The sequence below is a fragment of the Apteryx rowi genome, unplaced genomic scaffold (genome assembly GCF_003343035.1).
Source record: "Apteryx rowi isolate R43461 unplaced genomic scaffold, aptRow1 scaffold_472, whole genome shotgun sequence".
NCBI classification, from domain to species: domain Eukaryota; kingdom Metazoa; phylum Chordata; class Aves; order Apterygiformes; family Apterygidae; genus Apteryx; species Apteryx rowi.
Genome location: NW_020450730.1, coordinates 183,921 through 204,476, shown reverse-complemented (window position 1 = coordinate 204,476; position 20,556 = coordinate 183,921). Strand labels below are relative to the sequence as shown.

The 20,556-nt window shown below is 33.7% G+C and overlaps 1 protein-coding gene across 4 annotated transcripts in view; it reads right to left on the bottom strand.

Moving 5' to 3' along the window:
- The window catches only part of MICU3 (mitochondrial calcium uptake family member 3), a 45,295-nt gene that overhangs the window by 12,218 nt on the left and 12,521 nt on the right, over window positions 1–20,556 (bottom strand). For 2 of the 4 annotated variants that reach the window (XM_026078176.1, XM_026078179.1), the window contains exons 6-12: window positions 19,025–19,096; window positions 17,663–17,701; window positions 14,452–14,547; window positions 9,069–9,169; window positions 7,013–7,184; window positions 1,528–1,636; window positions 317–474 (exon numbers count right to left, since the gene is read on the bottom strand). In XM_026078176.1, the coding sequence (XP_025933961.1) occupies window positions 317–474; window positions 1,528–1,636; window positions 7,013–7,184; window positions 9,069–9,169; window positions 14,452–14,547; window positions 17,663–17,701; window positions 19,025–19,096 (747 nt within the window). The remainder of the gene's footprint in view (window positions 1–316; window positions 475–1,527; window positions 1,637–7,012; window positions 7,185–9,068; window positions 9,170–14,451; window positions 14,548–17,662; window positions 17,702–19,024; window positions 19,097–20,556) is intronic. The other 2 variants (XM_026078177.1, XM_026078178.1) reach the window with 2 other exon arrangements.

Genomic DNA, 20,556 nt, shown 5'->3' with positions numbered 1-20,556 from the left:
CTCTCTTCCCTGAAAATATCCCAGACATAATTGTTATCCTTGTTAAAACTCTTAATACCAACCTATCAATCACACCATGTAGAAGAAATGGCATTATGCAGAGGATTTCTGATATCCAGTTTCATTTGTGTACTATAAAGGTACATTATGCCTTCTGTGTATTGTCTCCTAATATAAAAAAAATCTAGAAATTTAGAAGGGATGAATCTTTTAGACTGCTTCAGGATTTCTATAAAAATTACATGTTTAAACTGATGCTACTAGTTATTTTAATAGAAAAGTCAATTAAGATAACTATAAAAATCAGCAGCCTTACCCTGAACCCTCGATTAAGTCTATCTTTCATAATGCCGATAAATTCTTTATAACTCAACTGGTCATCTCTGTCGACATCAAAAATCTTGAACACTGTGTTCACCAAATATGGTGAAAGCTTCAGCCCTGTGGCTACATACACAGCACGCTTGAATTCATCTACATAAAGAGAATATCAAAAGAAAAAATAAAACAAACACATGAATTTAAACTCTCCAAGTAAACTTATGCAAGTAAACTTTTTACTTACGTTTGCACACTTAAGCACTCAAAAAATAAGAAAATGTGAAAATTAGGATTGAATTTCACAGATCTAAACCAAGTAGCTTTTAACTGGTATAAAATGATACAGCTTAGTTGATATCAATATTTTGCATAAAAAGTAACAGCATATAAACTACATTATATATAATAACAAAATTAGAAAATCATAATTAAAGCCTATGTCATATTTATACTGATGGCTTCTACTTAACTGACAAGAAATTGAACCAAAGAAATAGAGCGTAGAGAAAACGGCATACTCCTAAGGCAAGGCCACATGAAGAGTCTACTGTGTCAGACCAACAGAGATGCTACTTTGAGGAGAGCATACAAGTTTGCCCACTTCACATGGTCCTTCATCTTGCACTCCATAAGCATCTCCAGCTGCTGCCTTAGGGATTTCAGAAAGCATGTACCTGCCCAGGCCTTTTAGTGGCCACTTTCTGACTTGTTAAAAATTTATCTAATCCCTTTTCGAACCTCTGATACTGTTTCCCTCTACAACTTTGTAGCAGCTCAAGTTCCAGAGATTCACTATCCACTGTGTAAAGAAAGGCTTTTGTTTGCTCTAAACTGATCTCTTACTAGGGTCATCAAGTGCCTCTTAACTCTTGTATTGCAGGTGTTGGTGACCAACAGTTCCACATTCAGCTTATCCACCACTTACACAACCTTATAAAGCTTTATCGTATCCCTTATGATATGACTGAGCTTTCTCCTCTCAAAGCTGAAGAGTCCTTGCCATTTTAAGACTTTCTTCTGAGACAAGGAAGAACTGAAGAAACAGTTTTCAAAGCAGGTTAAAGTCTAGTGATACATATTTTATTATTTTAGTAATAGTTGTGCTGAAAACATACATTAAAACTACAAACTGAGAATTACAAAACAATATGCTTTGTATCTTTGTTAACAAATTTAATAATTATCTGCCTTTTTATAAATCCTTACCTTGACCTATGGAACGACTTGCAAAATTATACATTTGCATTGCAATTGTAAAGTCTTCTAGGTTGTTCAAAAACTGGAAGAATGATCTGAACTCATCAAATGTGATACCCTAATGAATAAAAGAACAATATGCATATTAGTACCATTAGAATTAAAAATAGAAGTGACAAGTGAAAAAATAGACTTTGCAGTTGTATATGTCAACTTCATTTAAGAATAGATACATCCATTGTAATTGGAAATTTGTACTGCAGTCAATAATGTAAAGAATTGGAGTCTCCTGAGAAATGCAAGATATTTTTCTTTTTTATATTTGCCATTGCAATGGATAGCAATTCTCACTCAAAATACAATCAAAAATGTTATCCTACAGTTTAATACAATCTTTAAAATTCCCAGAAGATCATTATGATATAGTAGTTAATATTTAGAGTAAGAGCCTAGGTTTGTATAAATTTTGGTTTATGTTTATTGCTCAAAACAACAAACTACTATTTTACATACATGAGAGTGTATGTGTGTACGCACACATAAATATATTGAATGAATTAATATATACATGCTGGGATCTAATTTAAGCTCTGTACTCTACGGTGGAGTTTATACATATCCACATTTACAAACACCTAAGTCTTCAACTGATACCCCAAGTATTATATTATATTGCAAGGCTTGTCTAGCTATTTAAGAAATGTTTTGCATTTTGACCAAGAATTCACAATTTTTTAAAAGTTTCTGTGAAAGTGCTAAGTTGCTAAAAAAAGCAATTTTTTTCCTTATGTGATACTTGTTCTGCTTTTCTCCTGCTTTAACTGTGAATTCAGAGACCTGATAAATTATCTCTAGAACAATTCTGAAAGAATTCTTTAACAGAGACTTTTAATTAAATATCCCCCTTAAAATGTCCACTATCCTCTTTAAAGGGATATTCTTCTCAAATCTTGATCTCCCTGGTCCTCCTTAACTATAATTCCTGGCTATTCTTCTGTCTACTTATAACCTTCCACGTGTCCTTCAGAGGATCCCACTAACCCCATTTCCAATGTTGTGGGGAGTATTTCAAGGTTCCTTTGACCTATATATGACAATACCTAAACAAATAGTCTCAGTTTGAGGTGAGCACCTTCTAAATTCTGGTGCTTCCAAACAGTATCAGAAGGTTCCAAAGACAATTTATTACCCTTGACACTGCTGGGGTCCTGACTTCCACACTTAAATTACCCAATTAATTAAACTAACTTAACTACTTTTCTCTGAAAATACATCTGAAGACAGAAGGAAGACCTGTGAATATTTCTGTTGAAACTAAGACCTTGACCTACATTTCTCCTCAAAGATACGTAGTCCTTATGGTATGGTGGAACACAGAAAGCACTGGGAGAACCTGAAGATACTGAAGTAGGTGTGTGGCAGAGGAGGAAATGGCCAGGCTTTGGAGTAAAGTAGTATGAGGCAGGAGARTATTGTGGTAAGTGTGGAGGGCAACATAATGTTGATAAAAGAAGTCTTTAATAGGCCTCCACTCATTTGAGATCTCAGTCACTGCTAAACTGATCAAACCTAAGCTCTAAGATTTGTAAACTCTGTTTGATTGGAGAGCATGACCAGTCTCTATCATGAATTTAATTTCTCAACAACCATCTTTGTGCTTTCTGTTTCATCTTTTGGAACTGGGAGGAATCCTCATAGATAACCTGCAGAAACTACCTCTTTATTCTCCTTTAAATTCTTCTCTATCTCAAAAACTTAATTACTAATACTAACCAATCCTGTCTTACTGTTTCTTTGTACTTGACACTTAATAGTGTATGTCCGTGTTCTGTTTCTTGTACTTTGTTTACACTGCAGACTCTGTGAGACTGGAATCATTTTGGCCCATTTTTGTGAAATACTTAGCTTAGTGAAACCCTAGTCCCCAACTAGTACTCTTAGGTACTATGGCAAAATGGCAATGCCTAATAGAAAATAGCCATAGATGCCTTGATCAATATGCCTAGATGCCATAGAGCTGATAGTTTTAAGTTCACAAAGATTAAAAAAAAGAATCCTCAATTTGAACCAATTTGTCTGTAAAGATTTTGAATGTGGGAAATATCATAAGAGGTATTGCAAAAATCCTGTCTCTTTCCATGTAACTACGGGGAGTAATTAGTCTAGGTGGTCAGCTGTCCTTGCACAAGAAAGACTAAGAATCACTAGTCTACGAAAAATCCTTTTTGCAGCTTCTGTACTTCCAGTACAGTCCAGTATGAAAACTGCTGCCATGAGATACTGGAGATAAAGCAGAGAGATGCAGGTGAAAGAGCACTACTTTCTCGTGCTAAACGTCCAGGCTAAACTGTATGGACTCCACAAAATTTTAGCAATGAGAAAAATTATTCTACAAATAAAATTGTAAGAAAAATTGTTCTACAATTTCCACTGAAATCATCTGCAATCCTAGATGTTTAATTCTTTTCAAGAAGAAACAGAAAAGGACAGAAGAGAGGCAGAAAGAAAAGGTCCTTTCCTAGGACCACTTTTTGTTCAACTGGCAACTATAATAACATTCCTTATTTTGCACACATTTTGCATAATTTTGACATATGAAATTATTTACATGGTTTCCCAGGTTCCTACTGGAAATTATTTATTTTCTATGTAAAAGGAAACTGAACTTTATTTCTTTGGGCAGACTATATTTTACCACAGCAAAGAAAACTGTTACATTAATGCACCAATGCTGTCAAAAAAGCATAAACTTTCTTTAGGGGCTGATATTCATAGTAATTCAAGATGCCAGCTTAAATGAATCTCTGCTTGGCATCTAGTTWGTAAAAGGAGGAGAACATCCTGTGAGCAGGCAGCATGCCAGCTGAACATTTCAACATGACTACAGTCTGCCAAATGATCATCACATTGCTTTACAGGCTTCCACGTACAGTGCCACAAAAAGAGTAACACTGCCAACTGTGAAAGTATTACTTTACAGGCTAGTCCCATTTCTCTCTAAATGGAATCCTCTGTTTAATATTAGTATTACAGCATATTACCATAATAAAATATAGAGTACATTTTATAGTTTTGGAATTATACTGCTATTAGGAATGTAAAAAAGAGTAAAAATATCAACAATGCCTCCATGACAATAGGAGGCAAAATCCCATTCTCAAAAGCCTGCTGTCCGCAAGAGAGGTACGCCACAGGAATTTACTTTTTTCCACTACAGTGACTGTGCATTTACCAAACCAGTGATATGGGGTTACAGAAAATGACAATGTCCTGTTTCACTTAACAGAGGTATAGCACATGACATACAGATATATGGTAATGGTAAAGTGACAGGATATTCCCAGAATATAACATAAGCACATTTCTAACTGAGTGATGCAGCATTCCCCATGGATGTCTTCTTGGGTGATGGCTGCACCAGATGAAAACCAGAAACTACTGTGTGGAAGACTATCAGAACAGTAGTACTGGAACTTCAAAGAACACTGTGCGTGTTAAAAAAAAAACAAAAAAAACCTGCATTTGTATTTACTTAACCAACTTCACCTTTGCCATTCAAACATATATTTCTCTCTCCCTACGATTGCATTATTTCTTATTACTTAAGTGATATGTATATCATTGTCTTTATGCAAGCCCCAAAGTAATTTTTTTTTTTCAAACATTCCATACATATGTTAATCTTGACTTCACCTTAAACGAAAAGGACCTGGCAATCTAAGAAAATAACTTTATACCATTTCTGTAGCATTGTCTTGGCTTTTAAATATTAAAAGCTGCACAGACCTCTTACATAATAGTTTGAACAGAGCGTCTCAATGGCTAGACTGTAAACTCCGAAGGGGTCAGTGAGTAGGAACTCTGATTCCAACTGTTTTGCTTCATTTTACATCTAATCTGGTGTGAAAGAGGCAGCGCTGCTTTTTCTTTCCACTCCCTAGCTATTTTTGTATCCCACTGCTTGCATTAAATCTAACTACTGTACAACCACAAGATGAATTAGGTAAACCAATTCCAATGGAAAAATGTTAATTTTTGGAGTGTGCTTCCACCAGGTCAGCTGACTAATCTTACTTACTCCATAGCAGTAAAGTCAGTACATGTAAATGCAAAATAAGTGGCAGAAATGAAAGGCTGGGGAAAAGAGGAAAGAAGATAGGATCATTCCCTTCAGACAGTCAACAGGCAGTTTAGAGGTAATGTGACCCCTTAAAACACAGTTTGTTTTCTGGTCATGGCTGTAGAAGCTGAAGATCCCAGAGCATTGTGTTTTAGAGTTATAATTCTTTCTCTGGAAGATTTTTTTCTGGGAGAGAATAGGTTACTTAGTCATCACATCAAAACAGCTTGTCCCTTTCTGCCCCCTGTATTCACACACATGCTCTGGCTGGCTGATCTCTGTCCTGCTGCACTCTCCAATGCTAGAAAAGGAGAGAAAAGGCAGGAGGAGCTGAGTAGGAGTCATGACAAGTTAGTCCACAACAACTTTATGTGATACAGTTCCACGTCAGTGACATTTACTTTAAACACCCATTTGTGCTTTTAAATGCACTTTATAATTCTAGCTTTATTATAATTTATTTGGTTTTCATTATCATTTTCTATTTTTATCTCAGTTTTTAATTACAGTGTAATTTCCCAAATTAAAAATGTCAGCAACTATCCAAACATATTTATTACTTTGCTTCACAAGCTCTACTGTCAATGCTACCAAAATATATAGCCATTTAAAAAGTCACATTTCTAGGACAGACTAGTCTGATCCTTTTATAAACACAAACAGAGGAAATGTATCCAAACCACCTCCTGCTTGAAGGGCTACTTGTTACATTATCCTGCTGATTACCACTGATGCATTCAGTTGCCACTACATTTTTCTCAGATACACTTCTGACAAGACATTTGTTGTTAAACAAATGAAGGATTGGCCACCCTATGATCTTTACTGTTGTTACTATCTCTTCTATCTCTTCAGTCACTGATAAGAACCTCTAACCCATCAATGATTATGCACAAGTGAGCCCTTACTGAGACTATAATAGAACTAGATAAAGTGTGTCAATGTTTATTCTGAAGAGGTGTTTATTCAGGTAGCAATGCAAAAGAGAAGTCAGAAAAAGTATTTTTTAATGCATCATTGCTGCAAAAAAACCGTTATTGTTAGATAAGTCTCATTTCTAGAAAATTTTTCTCTTTCAACTCTTACATTTTCTATTGCTTGACCTGAGTTTTAATGTAATATGGAGCTTGTTATCTAAACCTCAAAAATATGAGTGAATCCTAAGGAACATAATGCCATGTTATTCACTCTTCTACCTTCTATTCAGTAAGTAATCTGAAAAATAAAAGATGCAAAGCTTATGATCAGGATAAAATCCTGGTGCCAATGAAATCAGTGACAGAAGTCTCATTCAGTCCAACAAGGCTATGATTTCATCTTGAAGACACTGGGATTTGATGCTGCCACCCACTGCTGTACTAGCTAAACAACTACCTTTTCTTCAGGGATCCTGCAGTGCATATTTTCCAGGTAACTTGATGTATTTTCCACATTTGTATATCTCAAAAGAATATGGGCAAAGTCTTCCTCACTGATGGTGTTCATCCCATTAGAGTAGGAAAGGAATTCTATCTCTAGAACTTCAGTTTGTAGGTTATCCATAAATCTAAAGCACAAACAAATACAAAGAAACAATGATACTTTTCATTTCTACTATTCTTGTCATTAAAACACATAGAATATAAAGCCGAATAGCATTATACCAATCAGTTCCCTGTTTATAGCATTGACTGTAAATCTGGTAAATCCCCTTTTGATGCTGACATACTGTCTAATCAAACTAGCAAAGTATTTTAGTAAGGATTAAAATGACTGAATAATTTGTAGTTTATTTCTAGTTTGCATTTGTCTAATTTTCTTCTTCAGTGGGTCACTGATCTTTATATTTATATGCTAGACTGAAAATTCCCGTTATTACTTAAGTGAATTCCCAAAATTTATTCCCTGTGTAGTTACTTACAGATTGTGGTCAAGCCTTACTCTTCTCTTTTTAACAACTAAGTATTTTGAGCTCCTGCAGCCTTTCAATCTAAGCTTTTTTTTTTTTTTTTTTTTAATTTCTTACAACATTCCTGTGAACTCTTTCCAGCTTAACAACATATTTTTAAAATTGGGACGACAAAACTGTATACAGTATAAAAACAGCTAGTTACATCAACAGGGAAATATAACTTCCCCGATTCTATGTAATGTCCTAATTACACATCCGAGGATGAAAGTAGCTCTCTGGTCACAGTATTGCACTTGGAGTTTATGTTCAGCTGATTATCTGTCATGACTTGTAACACTCCCTTATTACAGGTTTCCGAGATCCTATCCTGCAGATGTTGCCTGCAACACCCCTTCCTAGTGCATCATTTCACTTGTAAGAACTGCGAGCAGCTCAGATCAAAGGTCTGTCTTGCTGGGTCTCCTATGCTTCCAGTGGCCCGTAACAGATGCCTAGGCAAAAGTGTAAGTGCAAGATAAACACAGAGTAGTATTTCCCCTGGAAATACATTGTTTAATGATGTCTTGAGCTGGAAATGTAGTGTTGGTAATACTTGATGGATTCTTCTTTCATGAATACGTCTCCCTAGGTGCTGGACTGCTTCAGCATCCACAACATCTTACAGCAGTGAGTTCCACATTTTAACTAGATGCTTCTTTTCTTGTTGCTTTGAACTTGCCACCTCATGATCTCACTTGGTGACTCTTGTTTTTATATTATGTGAAATACGGAATATTCATTCTTTCTTTACCCTCTTTTAGACATACTTGACTTTAAAGGCAAAATATCTTCTAAACATTTGATCAATTAAAATGCACAGTTAGATAAGTGATAACTATAAAGACAATATGTACTGGTAGTACTACTGAGGAAATAATAGCCAAATACTGTATCACTTTCAATCACGCATACATACAATTTTAGTTTAATGGCTCTATCTGTAGGGCAGACTATATTTTAGAATAGTTTATATTTCAAAATTATATTTTAATTGGCATAGTAATTAAGCCAATAGCTTCCACTGTGTTTTCACTTATGCCCATAAGAAACTCTTTCTAAGGGGCCTATATGGTATCTTTAGAAAAATCTTTACTTTTAGATATGTCCCTAAGAGTAGGGATATATACAGAGACTAAGCACTGACCACTGGGAAAAAAAACAAACAAACAAGAAAAAAAATCCTACATGCACATAAGGACAGGGTTTTAGGGTATAACCCCTCCAAAGCAAACCAAAAATGCACAAAAGTGTCAAAAAAAAGAAAAAAAAGAAGGGGAAAAAAGCGCAGCAAATACAGAAGCACTAGCTCAGGGCACTTTTTACTGTTTTTAATGTTTTATTTTATTCTTTGAATGTATAACATCTACAAAGGGAAAATAAACTTTACATACATTATATACATGCACATATACACTTTGTGTCTAGTAATATAATACATATATTAATTAGAAGAGGTATGGAAGTATTTCTTTACATGGAATTTATAAAATTGAGACTCACCTATAAAAATCTTCAAAGTTCAGTTCAGCTTTTCCCTTCTTGCCAAAAAAGTGTACAAGCAGTGTAGTATCTGACAGTGAACTTGTAATATCATCAGCACGCTTAAATATTAAAAAAAAAAAAAGAAAAAAAGAAAGAAAGAAAAAAAAAAGAAAGACCATGATTGGATTGGTTATAGAAGTATAATCCAAGAATACTTTCCAGGACCACAGACCTCTGTATTAAAAGAGTTTGTGCATTTTATGTTTATGGTGTTAAAAAAGTTTTTAGTATTAAAGGCTGTTAAATGAATTTAGTCATACAATTTTCACATAAAATAGCATTAGATAGTTAGTTGCATTTAGTATAAAACCCTTAAAGCAACAATATAACACATAGTGGAAACAGCGATGAAAAAAAAAAAAAAAAGCATGAAAAAAGAAACCAGAAGTTCTTGGAAAGAAAAGACCCAACATGGTTGAGGTAAACCATAAAAATAACTCCCTTTGTACACAATCTCCTTTCCTTTCTACTATGTAACCACACAGAAATTAAAAGAAGTTATTTCATATATTCCTGCTTAATATTTCAAAATAATTAAGTATGGGACTGTGTTCCAAAAACACTCATATCAATCAGGTGTACTTTATTTGGTTCTCTTTTGTAAGTAGCAGAAGACTACAGTTTAAATTTTATTGCCAAAATATATTTAAAACAACAGGCTTGTAAAAAATTTCCCTCAAGTAATATTATTTTGATTAATTAATGTAAGAACGTTCTTTATTTATGCAGTATGTGGTCTCTGCATCAGACAGGAATCTTTGAACATGTAATAGCACTTTTCCTGTAATAAATAACTATCAGCTTGTAAGTCATAGAATTAGAACAGTAAAAAAAACTAATTTTGATGATTCATTCATACATTAAATAGCAAGATGTGCAAATAAACAGAAGTAACTATGATCAGTAGATAGTGATGCTGCAACATCCAACTTTTTTACTAAACACTCATCACATTAAACTGTGGATGTATGTACATTGACTTTACCTCTTTTACAAATAAATTACTGAAGAGCTAGAAAAATCGTTCAGTAAAACAAGCCTTTAAAGTCCACAGTATTCCACTATGGCAATGTCCTTCTGACATTAATGTACATCTGCCAACATTTGAAATTCAAAAGGAATATACTGTCTCCTTGCTGCATCTGCCTAGGGAGAACCTTCTGCCCAAGCTCCTGTTTTTCTTATGGAGACAAGATCTTGTGACTTGGAAATGCAAAGAGGAAAACACTGTTTGAATTCTTAGATYGTTGTTATCTATGAAAATAGGACTGGGGTCTAAATGGATTTGTCTGAAAGACAGTATTTTTTGAATTTAACATCTTTGTCATTCTTCAGAAGTATTTTAGAGTTGGTTTACTAAAATATCTACAGCAATGGAAAGATTGAGAGCTGATCAGTAGCTAACAGCAAGCAAAGCAGCAGTACTGATGTTGAGAATGTGATCCTAAAATGACACATGCTAAAGATAAACTACAAATTTGTGGTATTATGACTATTCATATATGAAAATCTTTGTCAATATGCAAACAAAATACAATATTTTCTTCATCATATATTGTGCAGTGAATATCTTTGCTAACAGTCTGCAGCAGAAACAGCTGGAATTTTTTGATGCAGCTAAGTCTCAGCGCTACCACAAACTCAGTGCAGAAAGACTCTGCTGCTGCTCAGAATCCCACTGAAGTCGGGGCAGCAGCAAGGCTGTACAGAGCACTGATTCAAAAAATCATTTCATATCTACATTCCCTGATCTAGACTACATTAATTCCAAATTTACATATTGGTTTGTAAAAATTTAAAATGTCCTATGTATTAAGAGCATGCATGTATCAACAGCTAAGGGAATAAAGAAGGAAAAACATGCAGCAGTAACAACACAAATCTTTTCCTTTCATCGTCCAAGAACTGAAGAAATAGAAGAGACTCTTCTATAGTTTAGTATAATCAGTTTAGGATTTTCAAGATTATATTTCATGTATGCTTGCTTCCTCTTTATTCTCATATTTTTCTCTAGGGAGAAATAAGATGACATAGTGTATATATACACAGAGAGATATTTCATGTCCTTCAATTAAGACAGCTCAGCTCTTGAAGTGAGCTAATTAATTCAGAAAAGTAATCACTATTTGTCTTTTAATATTGTTATCCTCCACTACAGAACACAATACACTGAAATGCAGATACCCTGATTTCCTATGTCTTTTAAACAATTAAATCCCTAAGTACATTCAAACAATTTCCCTCAAGTACACTGAAAAGATATCAAATGTTAAATTACAGCCTTTCATCTTGTAAAAACATTTCACAACCTTAGACTTAGGTTGCATTCACCTATATCTAAAGAACCATCAAAAAAATACAATCTGTAAGTCTTTTCACAATTCCCATTCGGTCAGCCTCACTAAGTGAAAAAAAACCCGCTCCAGAAACTCAACCCAGTATGCTTCTCCACAGAACTGCAGGCAACTAAGAACTGTTTCTGTGCTCCCACTGCATTAATAGCATTACGTAACTTAGGTACCTTAAAAGGTAAGGGTAAAAACAAAGGCTTTATCCCTTTAAAACTACTGTTTATTCTTCCGAATAAAATAAATTTTGTATTTTACCTAAGTGAAAATCTATTTCCACATTATTTCCATATAATCAAATATGGGGCCTTATTTTGATCTAATATATTTTAAAATCTTTTAGATGAAAGAATAAAATAAAAGAATAAAAACGTCTCACTTCTCTTTACTTTTAACTGTAATATAAATACAGGTAAAAAGACAAGTAAAATAGACAACCATTTTGATCACATCATCAGCTTGCGGCACAATGGCAAAATCTTTTCCTGTCTGTATCTCAGTTTCTCCCAAAGAGCAGTAAATGGATCTGGATCAGTGAGGTTCAATACTCTGGATCAGAGAAGTTCAATTAAAAGTAACTTAAACTCATGAGTGATAGTCCACTTATATCAACACATTCTGAGAATGAAAGCATATTATACTTTCAATTAATATGAGCTTTCTTACTGCAAGTCCTTGATTTTCCAATGTTCTAATAACCTTACTAATTTCCAGTTCCAGTTAGAAATTTCAGAGCAGATCCACAAACTGAACTCAGTAGCAACTGGCACATTCCAACATTCTGGTATAGCTGCTGAAGTAGCAATGGCAGAAACAATGCTGTACGACCGTCTCGGAAAGATACCGGGTGTGATGAATAACTTCTTTTTTTCCAAAGAGGCCTTGTAAGTTGATTCTCACAAGAATGAACCTTATTTACTCTCCTTTTCAGTTTATACAAGACCTTTTCAAAAGGCTGTAAGACAACACAGACTCCAATGTCACTTAGCTTTATGCCACTTCTTTAGCACAGATGGCTATAATATCATTCAGATGCGAAATTACCTGGGTGAGATAAGAATATGGATGAAAGCCAGCTGGCTCAAACTTATGCCAAGAAAGATAAAGATGGTTATGGTGAGAAGTGGTAAACTCTCTGTGGAGCAAATGAAAGGACATATGATTTGTCTTCATAAAATGATTAACAAGTGAGCAGAGAGGTTTTTTAAGCATTTTATAGACAAATTTAAATCAATGTTTAATATTGCTGCTCATAAGCTTTAATTACATTGTAGGTTACAGATGTTAGCTAAGGCATCTCTAATGATGTACAAATTCTTCTTCCTCTTAAACTAAAGGTGTGGAGAGATTACCTAATTTAAGTCCATCTGAACTAGGTCTGAATTCATCCAACTAATTGTAGATTAACAACAAAGACACTTAATTCAGAAAACCCAGTGCCCCAAGCTCCTTAAATAGTCAAAGAAAAGAGAGGCCCTCTCTCCCTTCTATATGTCCCTTAGCTGACTAGGTGGAGCCTAGAACATCAGTGCTCCTGTCTAAAATTAGGTGGGATAAATCCAGTCCTTAAGGATTAATAACTAGATTAACAGTTCAGGAGCTCACCAATTTAAAAACAAGGAAAAGAAAGACTAGGTGTACTGGTCTATTGCAGGGTCACTATGAATATATTATTGATATGAATTATAGCTGATATATGAAATATCAGCCTAAAATTCAATTCTGTAACACTAAATATAGTTTTGGTCACAGGCAGATGAATTCAAGCTGAGAGGTACAGAGACAGGCCATCCGATACCTGGGAAATGGAGATTCCAACTTATGAGAATATTCAAAGACCTTGGTTTGCTTAGCCTAGGAAAATGAAAACTGAGGGCTATGATTGTGTTTATTAATATAACCATGAGCAAGGAGATTAACACCCAAGAAGAGAAAAGAGGCTATTTAAGCTTAAGGGACAGACTGGTATAAAGGGACTATGAATAAATTTAAGTTGGAAATTAGAAAAAGTCCAAAGTCCTCAGGTTATAGAATAGCTTCCAAAAAGGAACAGCAGGGACAAAACACTAATTACTTTTAATATGGAGCATACATTGCTTATGAAGCAAGCAAAAAGATTTTTTTACCCAGGAGGTCCCTTCCAGTTCTATGTTCCTTTCTCATTATGATCCTGCTTATGAAGCATGTGACTCAAGACCAGACAGTCAGTAGAGAGTTGCTCTGTGTCCTTTAGTGCCACAACCAGCAAAGCAATCAACCTCACTGTATGGGGCACAGAAATGCCTAAATGATCTAGTTTTCTGACTCTCGTAGATGATCAGTACAAATAAGTATCTGTTATTCAATTATCTGAAAGCAGATCATGAAACAAGTATCTTATTAGAATTTAAAGAACAGAGTAAATTAATTTGATGGCACCGTGATTTTGCTAGTCCCCCATAATGATTATGTAATATTCAAAAAGACTGACTAACGTAACCAATTGTTTTATTTACCTTAAAACATTCCTGATYTGATCCAACAAATTTAAACTAATCTTCGCATGATACTGCTTTTGTGAGGATGATCTTAGATAATGTACATTAAAAGCACATTTTAAAAGCCCACAGAAGGGCCTAAAGATTAAAAGTTTAAAAGGCTGCAACTCTATTAAAGTCATCACATCACTGGATGTCAAAAGGTTTCCTAAATTATTACTGTAACTGAAGTATTATCACTACTAATTTTAGAAAATTATTCTTACAATAAGGACTTAAGAGGACTTGATTCTCCTGCTCTTTCAAAAGGTAACTTCGCTTTTACTTGGAAATGACAACTTTTAACAATAGCACTGCAGGGAAACAAATCCATTTCATCTGAGAACTTTCAGACTTTAAAAAAAACTATGTAAAATGAGGAAAAGAAACAAAATGCATAAAATAAAACAACAAATAAAACAGAAATAAATAAAATAGCAATTTGTTTATGGACCAGAGACAGAGGTTGTCTTATACCTCTGCAAGGTCTGAAAAGAGTGCTTGGCTTGTGCTACGTCTCAAAGTATCCCAATAGCTTCTGGGGACAAGGTCCTCTCCTTCTGTTTTAAGCACCTGCAGAAATTTCAAGAAGCACAATTGTTTGAAAACCAAAGAACAGTAAAGTAACAGTTTACAGATTTTAAATTTTTTTCTAACTGATCTTCAAAAGCATGGCTTGATTCTTTTGTTTCTACTCTGAGAAATCTCTACACAGAGTTACTTTGTAAACCAAAGATACTTTCAAACCAATACTGGTCTATTCCAGCTATTTGCTTATTACTTATAAAGTGGCTGTGCCAGAAGCATCACCAGACTCCGCTTTCCCAAAGAAAATAATTTACGGAATGTATTTTAAAAGTACATTTGACAACATCCATATAAACTCAGTATCTTGCTATTGTTTTTTCAGCAATTTTATTCGCTGAGAAAAATATTAATTCATATTCTTATGGTAGGAAATTTGTTTTCTCCGTTATCAAAGTATTATTGCCACCACCTAACTAGTAATATAAAATTTAACTCTAGCAGATAATCAGGATGACATTCTTGCAACAATAAGGAAAAAACAAATCAACCCTAATAAGCCCACTTTCTAACTGTAATGTACTTATCAACAAAACATTATGCTTGTCTGATGATCAAACTTAACAGAAAATAAGTATTTAATCTCTCTAAAAAAATATGCTTACCTTTTCACTCTTAAATGTTCTGTGTCATTTTTGGAAACCTGAAAAATCCTCCTTTTTTATAATAAGGCTTCCTTTATCTTGCAGCTAGTCTCGGAAGAGCTACATAATACATTTCATTTTTTTGCCCAAAGAATCTAGGGGAGATGATCTGGAACACAGCTGAAGGCTTTCTGAACTTGGTTAGGGTTATTAAGACTGAATGCATTTTTCCCTTTCTCTCCACAAGTTAATTTAAAGTAGGTCTCCTATTTTCAGGGCTCCCTACTCACGTCCATCTGGGCACACAAGACAAAGACACAGAATGAGTTTAATTTTCTGGCTACAAATGAAAAAAATTCCTTATTTTTTCCTGAGTCAGCACACATTGTTCTCTTAAAAATTTACTGCCATAAAATGTATCCCATCAAGCAGTTGCAGAATCTGATGGGACTGCTGTATAATGTGTAAAACCACACAGTTATTGTGAAGAATATTGCACAGAATGAAGATTTATTTTTCCTATGTGTTCCACATAATGTGAACTGTGGAAATACAAACGTATGACATTCTTTAAACAGTTGAAATATGATACAAATATACCATATATATGTGCATATAAATATAAATTTCCACATAAATTAAAAAAAATTAATATTTTTGTTTTTCCTTAATGCTCTTTAGCACAGTATTTCCTCAGTGAATACGATTTTACTATCCTCCTCTTGCTAAATAAATACACCCAGAAGTAATACAGTTACACAATTGAAGATATTATTTAAGGGCTCTTACAAATGTAATGGGACTCAATGCTTATGGGACTGTCTTGTGATTATTTGCCTCAGATGTATTTTACATATAAACACATTTATATAGGAATGATTATTTAATTTATATCTTATATAAATAATGCTCTTAATATCACAGAAGTAACAATATTTCAGCACTAGGTCAATATGTAATTTTATAAAAAAGACAAGATAAAAATCCATTAAGATATTTAATATGAAGTGTGCCTGGTTGCTGAACATGACAATAGATTTCCTGGAAGGAAATATGCCAAATAATCTGAATTCTCTTTCAACTTTACTACTGCTTCTAGCAGTTCTATTATGTAGTTTTGTCCTCTATACAATACAACTCGGCTCTCTCTGCAAATTATCAAAGAAATCTGATAAACTACCAGTAATCATACCCATGTTTGACATACACTTTTTTTTCCATTTTTGAAACATTCCGGTTTTATCTTTCTCTTGTTGCGGAGTAATATGTCCTATACAATGGTCACAGCATTGTTATACATAACTACATTCAGTCCTAATGCTATATTCAGTGAAACTGGTTTACTTCAGTGGGTATAAAATTAGGTCCTTAGTGCTTCAGTTTCTCCCTGACACTTATTTATCCCTTTGATATTTACTGCGTCACGTGTATGTATCACTTCACTTTTTTATGCATATAATTCACGCCATTCTGTAATATATGTATTGTAAGTATTCATTGAATTTCTTTTCTTACTGGAGATTTACTTTAGCCAATGGAATTAGTACCTCTGAGCATGCACATTTTATTTTCCCTGCAGCATCTCATCATAATTAATGTTTCAGTTGGCATTTGGCTAGAAAAAGCACTCATGCAATACATGCTGAACTAGTCTTAACACTCATCTGCAGTATGCACCAGAACATGACTTAAGAGAATTAACCTGTGCAAATGAAAATACAGAAATATTTAATCCATTTAAAACTGCACTAATACTCACATATGGCTTACAGAACTTTACATTTGTCAAAAAAATTAATTTTTTTTTTTTAAAGACTATGGTGAGGAGAAGGGCTCAACGTGGCACTTCTGTACTATTCTAGACATTGCAGCATCTACGTCATCCCTCTGCATCTTTTCATTCAACAGATTTCCTTCCTGCATATTGCCCAAATTCTGTGTGCTAACTTCACAGGAAATAAATCTGTGTATTCCTATGAACGCATATACAAGTAACAAAGAAACAGACTTTAAAATGTAACTTTAAGATTAACACAAGTTCTTATTTGTTTGTTCTGTAAGTGAAGCACTGAAAAAAGGAAACTGGAAGAGAGCTTTTCTTTTTTTGACTTTCTGGGGACAAAGCGGTGAAAGATTAATTTAACTATTATTCCATGTAATACACACAGAGATAAGACAGGACCTGGCTTAATGACTGCTGTAGGATGACTTAATTTACATAGGTTCATCAAAACCAGGTCTATAATTTCTCAATATACATTTGCCCTTCTCCTATCAAATATTTTTTCCTTCATTTTATCTAAACAGAGAGCAACCTTCACTCCTGGTAAGCTTGCCTGTTCCTAAATGCCTTAACAAACATACGCAACCTTTTGTGGAAGTAAAGATCCATCACATTTTAACTGGTTAGCAGAAGTAATTTACTTGATAAGAAGACAAATATAGCAAATTTTGTGATAGCATATTATTTCACCTCACTGGTGAAGACTGCATAAATTGAAAATGTTTAGAGTACATACACTGTTAGTAGAAGTATGATATCCGTAAAGTTGAAGACGCTGACATACAGCAAAAATGGGCCAAGCCAAGCATCACATGTCAGAATGAAGCCAAAAGAAGGGAAAAAAATAAAGACAACAGAATAGGTTAAGACAGGCATATCATCATTTTATATATTACTAGAAATTTTGTTTTGATTTTTAAAAAGGCAGTGGAGAGCAAACTGTTTCCTTTATTTTCATTCTTTAAATTTTCAAAAAAAAGTACAGACTTGAGATTACTGTAAAGAGGAATATTTGATTTTGTAATCTTTCTTTTTCTTTCTCAAAAGCTCCCCTTTTGGGTGTAAGTTTCTTTTGCTCAGAATAAACAGTTTGCAAGAGACTCAACAATATTGACTGAACAGTAGTACATAATATTAATATAATAATAATAGAATTTTGAAAATTTGAGAAAGATATGTCTCTCTGGGTGGGAGGAAAAGATCCCATTTTTTGCTCAGGAAAGTTTTAAGAAGTGTTAACTCTTGAACTTCAAACTTCCCATTTTTTCAGGGACAAAGATCTGAAATCTTGAATCTGTGGTCCCAAAAGGATAATGGGCACCATAAGAAAGCTTTGTAGATATGTCAAAATGCTTCTTACAGTGAGGAATTTCTGCCATAAATATGCACATTGCAAATGAACATACTTTTTCTGCTGTGGGATTGACAAAGGCTTGCCACTGATTTTTACTTGTCCACCACTAAAAGAAGTACCTGCTACTGCCACCATCTCATCCCGACAAACCCCAAACTTTTATATTTCCCACTTACCTTTCTCATACACATAATAAATTTAAAATTTGCATTAAATAAGTATTCAATGTTCCACAAAAATCTATTCACATAATATAAATAACTCAAAACATTTTGCATTGGTCATGAATAGTATTTAATAAAAAAATTCAATTTGAATATAAAATCTAAGTTTGCTTATCACATTTCAGCAGCTGTTTTAAAACCACTGTGTTAATAACAAGCATCAGAATCAGTATGTCTACACAAACATTTTTAGTAAGTTATGAAATCAGGAAAACAGTTTGGTCTTGCCATTAAGATCTCTCACTCTTACAGACAATGATATTGGGTCACTACTATTCAGTTTTCTTAGATTTATAGATTTTGAATGGTATCAATGCTACTTAAATGTTATATTATGTATTATTAAAATATATAATATGTATTTTTCTTCTCTATAAGTCAACTAAATATATTTTTTAAGAACTGCAGTTTAGGTTAAATTCTGCTTTTTATCTATATATACTTAAAATATATATTCTTTTAATGATAAGAGTTATATATAAAAAAAAACCCAACTACTAACTGCAACTAATATACTTACAAGCATTGCACGTTTTTCTTCATCTCCTTTTCTTTCTCTCTTCTCATTTTTTTTCCTGAAAATCTCTTGCAGCTACAAAACAAACCATTTTGTTCTTATCTGGCATTCAGGCTATTTCACACGTATAACAATCATTAATTGCAATAAACACTACAAATAGTATTAAAATGTAGTTCTTTACTAAAATATCAGGTAAAGATCAGTGCTCCAGTAATGTTATTTTTGTTCATATTCATGCCTTCATGTTCTTTTTGTTACCTTAACCATCATAGAAAAAGGAAAAAGGAAATATTTTTTCCTCACACTAAAGCTAATAACTTTATTCCGGAGCACAATATTCAGAACATGCTATTCAATTTATATTTTAACCAATCCAAATCTGTATTGTTACCAAAAATGGGGAGTTTCAGCCTTCTTTTTTCACCACTTCTCAGCACATCCTTTCCTGACAAGTCCTAATATTTGTGTGGCTATGTAGTCAGCTGGATCGATCTTTTTTCATATTATTAATTTCCAGCCACATCAGTTCTTACTACTACTGGCACAAAGGAGGAGTGGAAACATCTGCTAGGAGTGAAACAATCCCCTTCAGCAGCAACATACTACTGCTTAATAGGTTTTTTTCCAAGCCCTTTTAAGAATATTTTTCAGTCTTGCAAAATACACCTTTCACAGATTTCTCTGTATTAGGAGCTTTAAACATGACTTACTTCTGAGACAACCTCAAATACAAAATGTAAACATTTTGAGAGATTCTTAAAAATATGTATTTTTGGAAATCACAGTCTTCAGACTAAGGAATGGTTTGTTTATACTTATTTTTCTTTGTATTTTTCTGTATTTTAAGAATTTTAAAATATATAATAATATAATAATTTATTCACATTTATTGTAATATTAATAATCCTCCAAAATTAGAAGAAACTGTGACAAGTTAATATTTAGTCTTCAAAGCAGACAGAGCAGTATTAACTATGACCCCATCTATATCTCCACCAAGGAAATTCAGCTTTTCAAAAACTACATCTGAAAATACTATATAAATATACAATTATACATCTGATATATTATAAAATATTATCATTTGCTAATCTTAAAAGAGAGGCCAAAAAAAGAACACACACTATTCCTGACAAATTTGTCTGATCTAGAGCACTGTATTTTCAGAACCAAACACCCAACTGGTGACAYAGCAATAGTGGCACCATAATTACACTGTTGTGGCAGTTGTTTCAGAAACTGGATTTTACCTACCAAAGTCTGATAAAGCCCTGATACTGCAATTACATGCACACAGAGCTCCACAGGATCTGCATGTGAAATGTATGTGATAAATTTCGCAAGCATGTTTTAAATTTCAGAATAAAATATTTCGGAAGGCAACTGATTAAGACAAAGGGATCACCAAACCGTACTGCAGGGGTATGACAGAAATGAAATAAATAAATGYGGTATTAAGAGACCAAACAGCAAATGCATTTAGAAACCACATTTTTAAGAATTTCCAAAACTGACTACAGTGTTCTGGAATT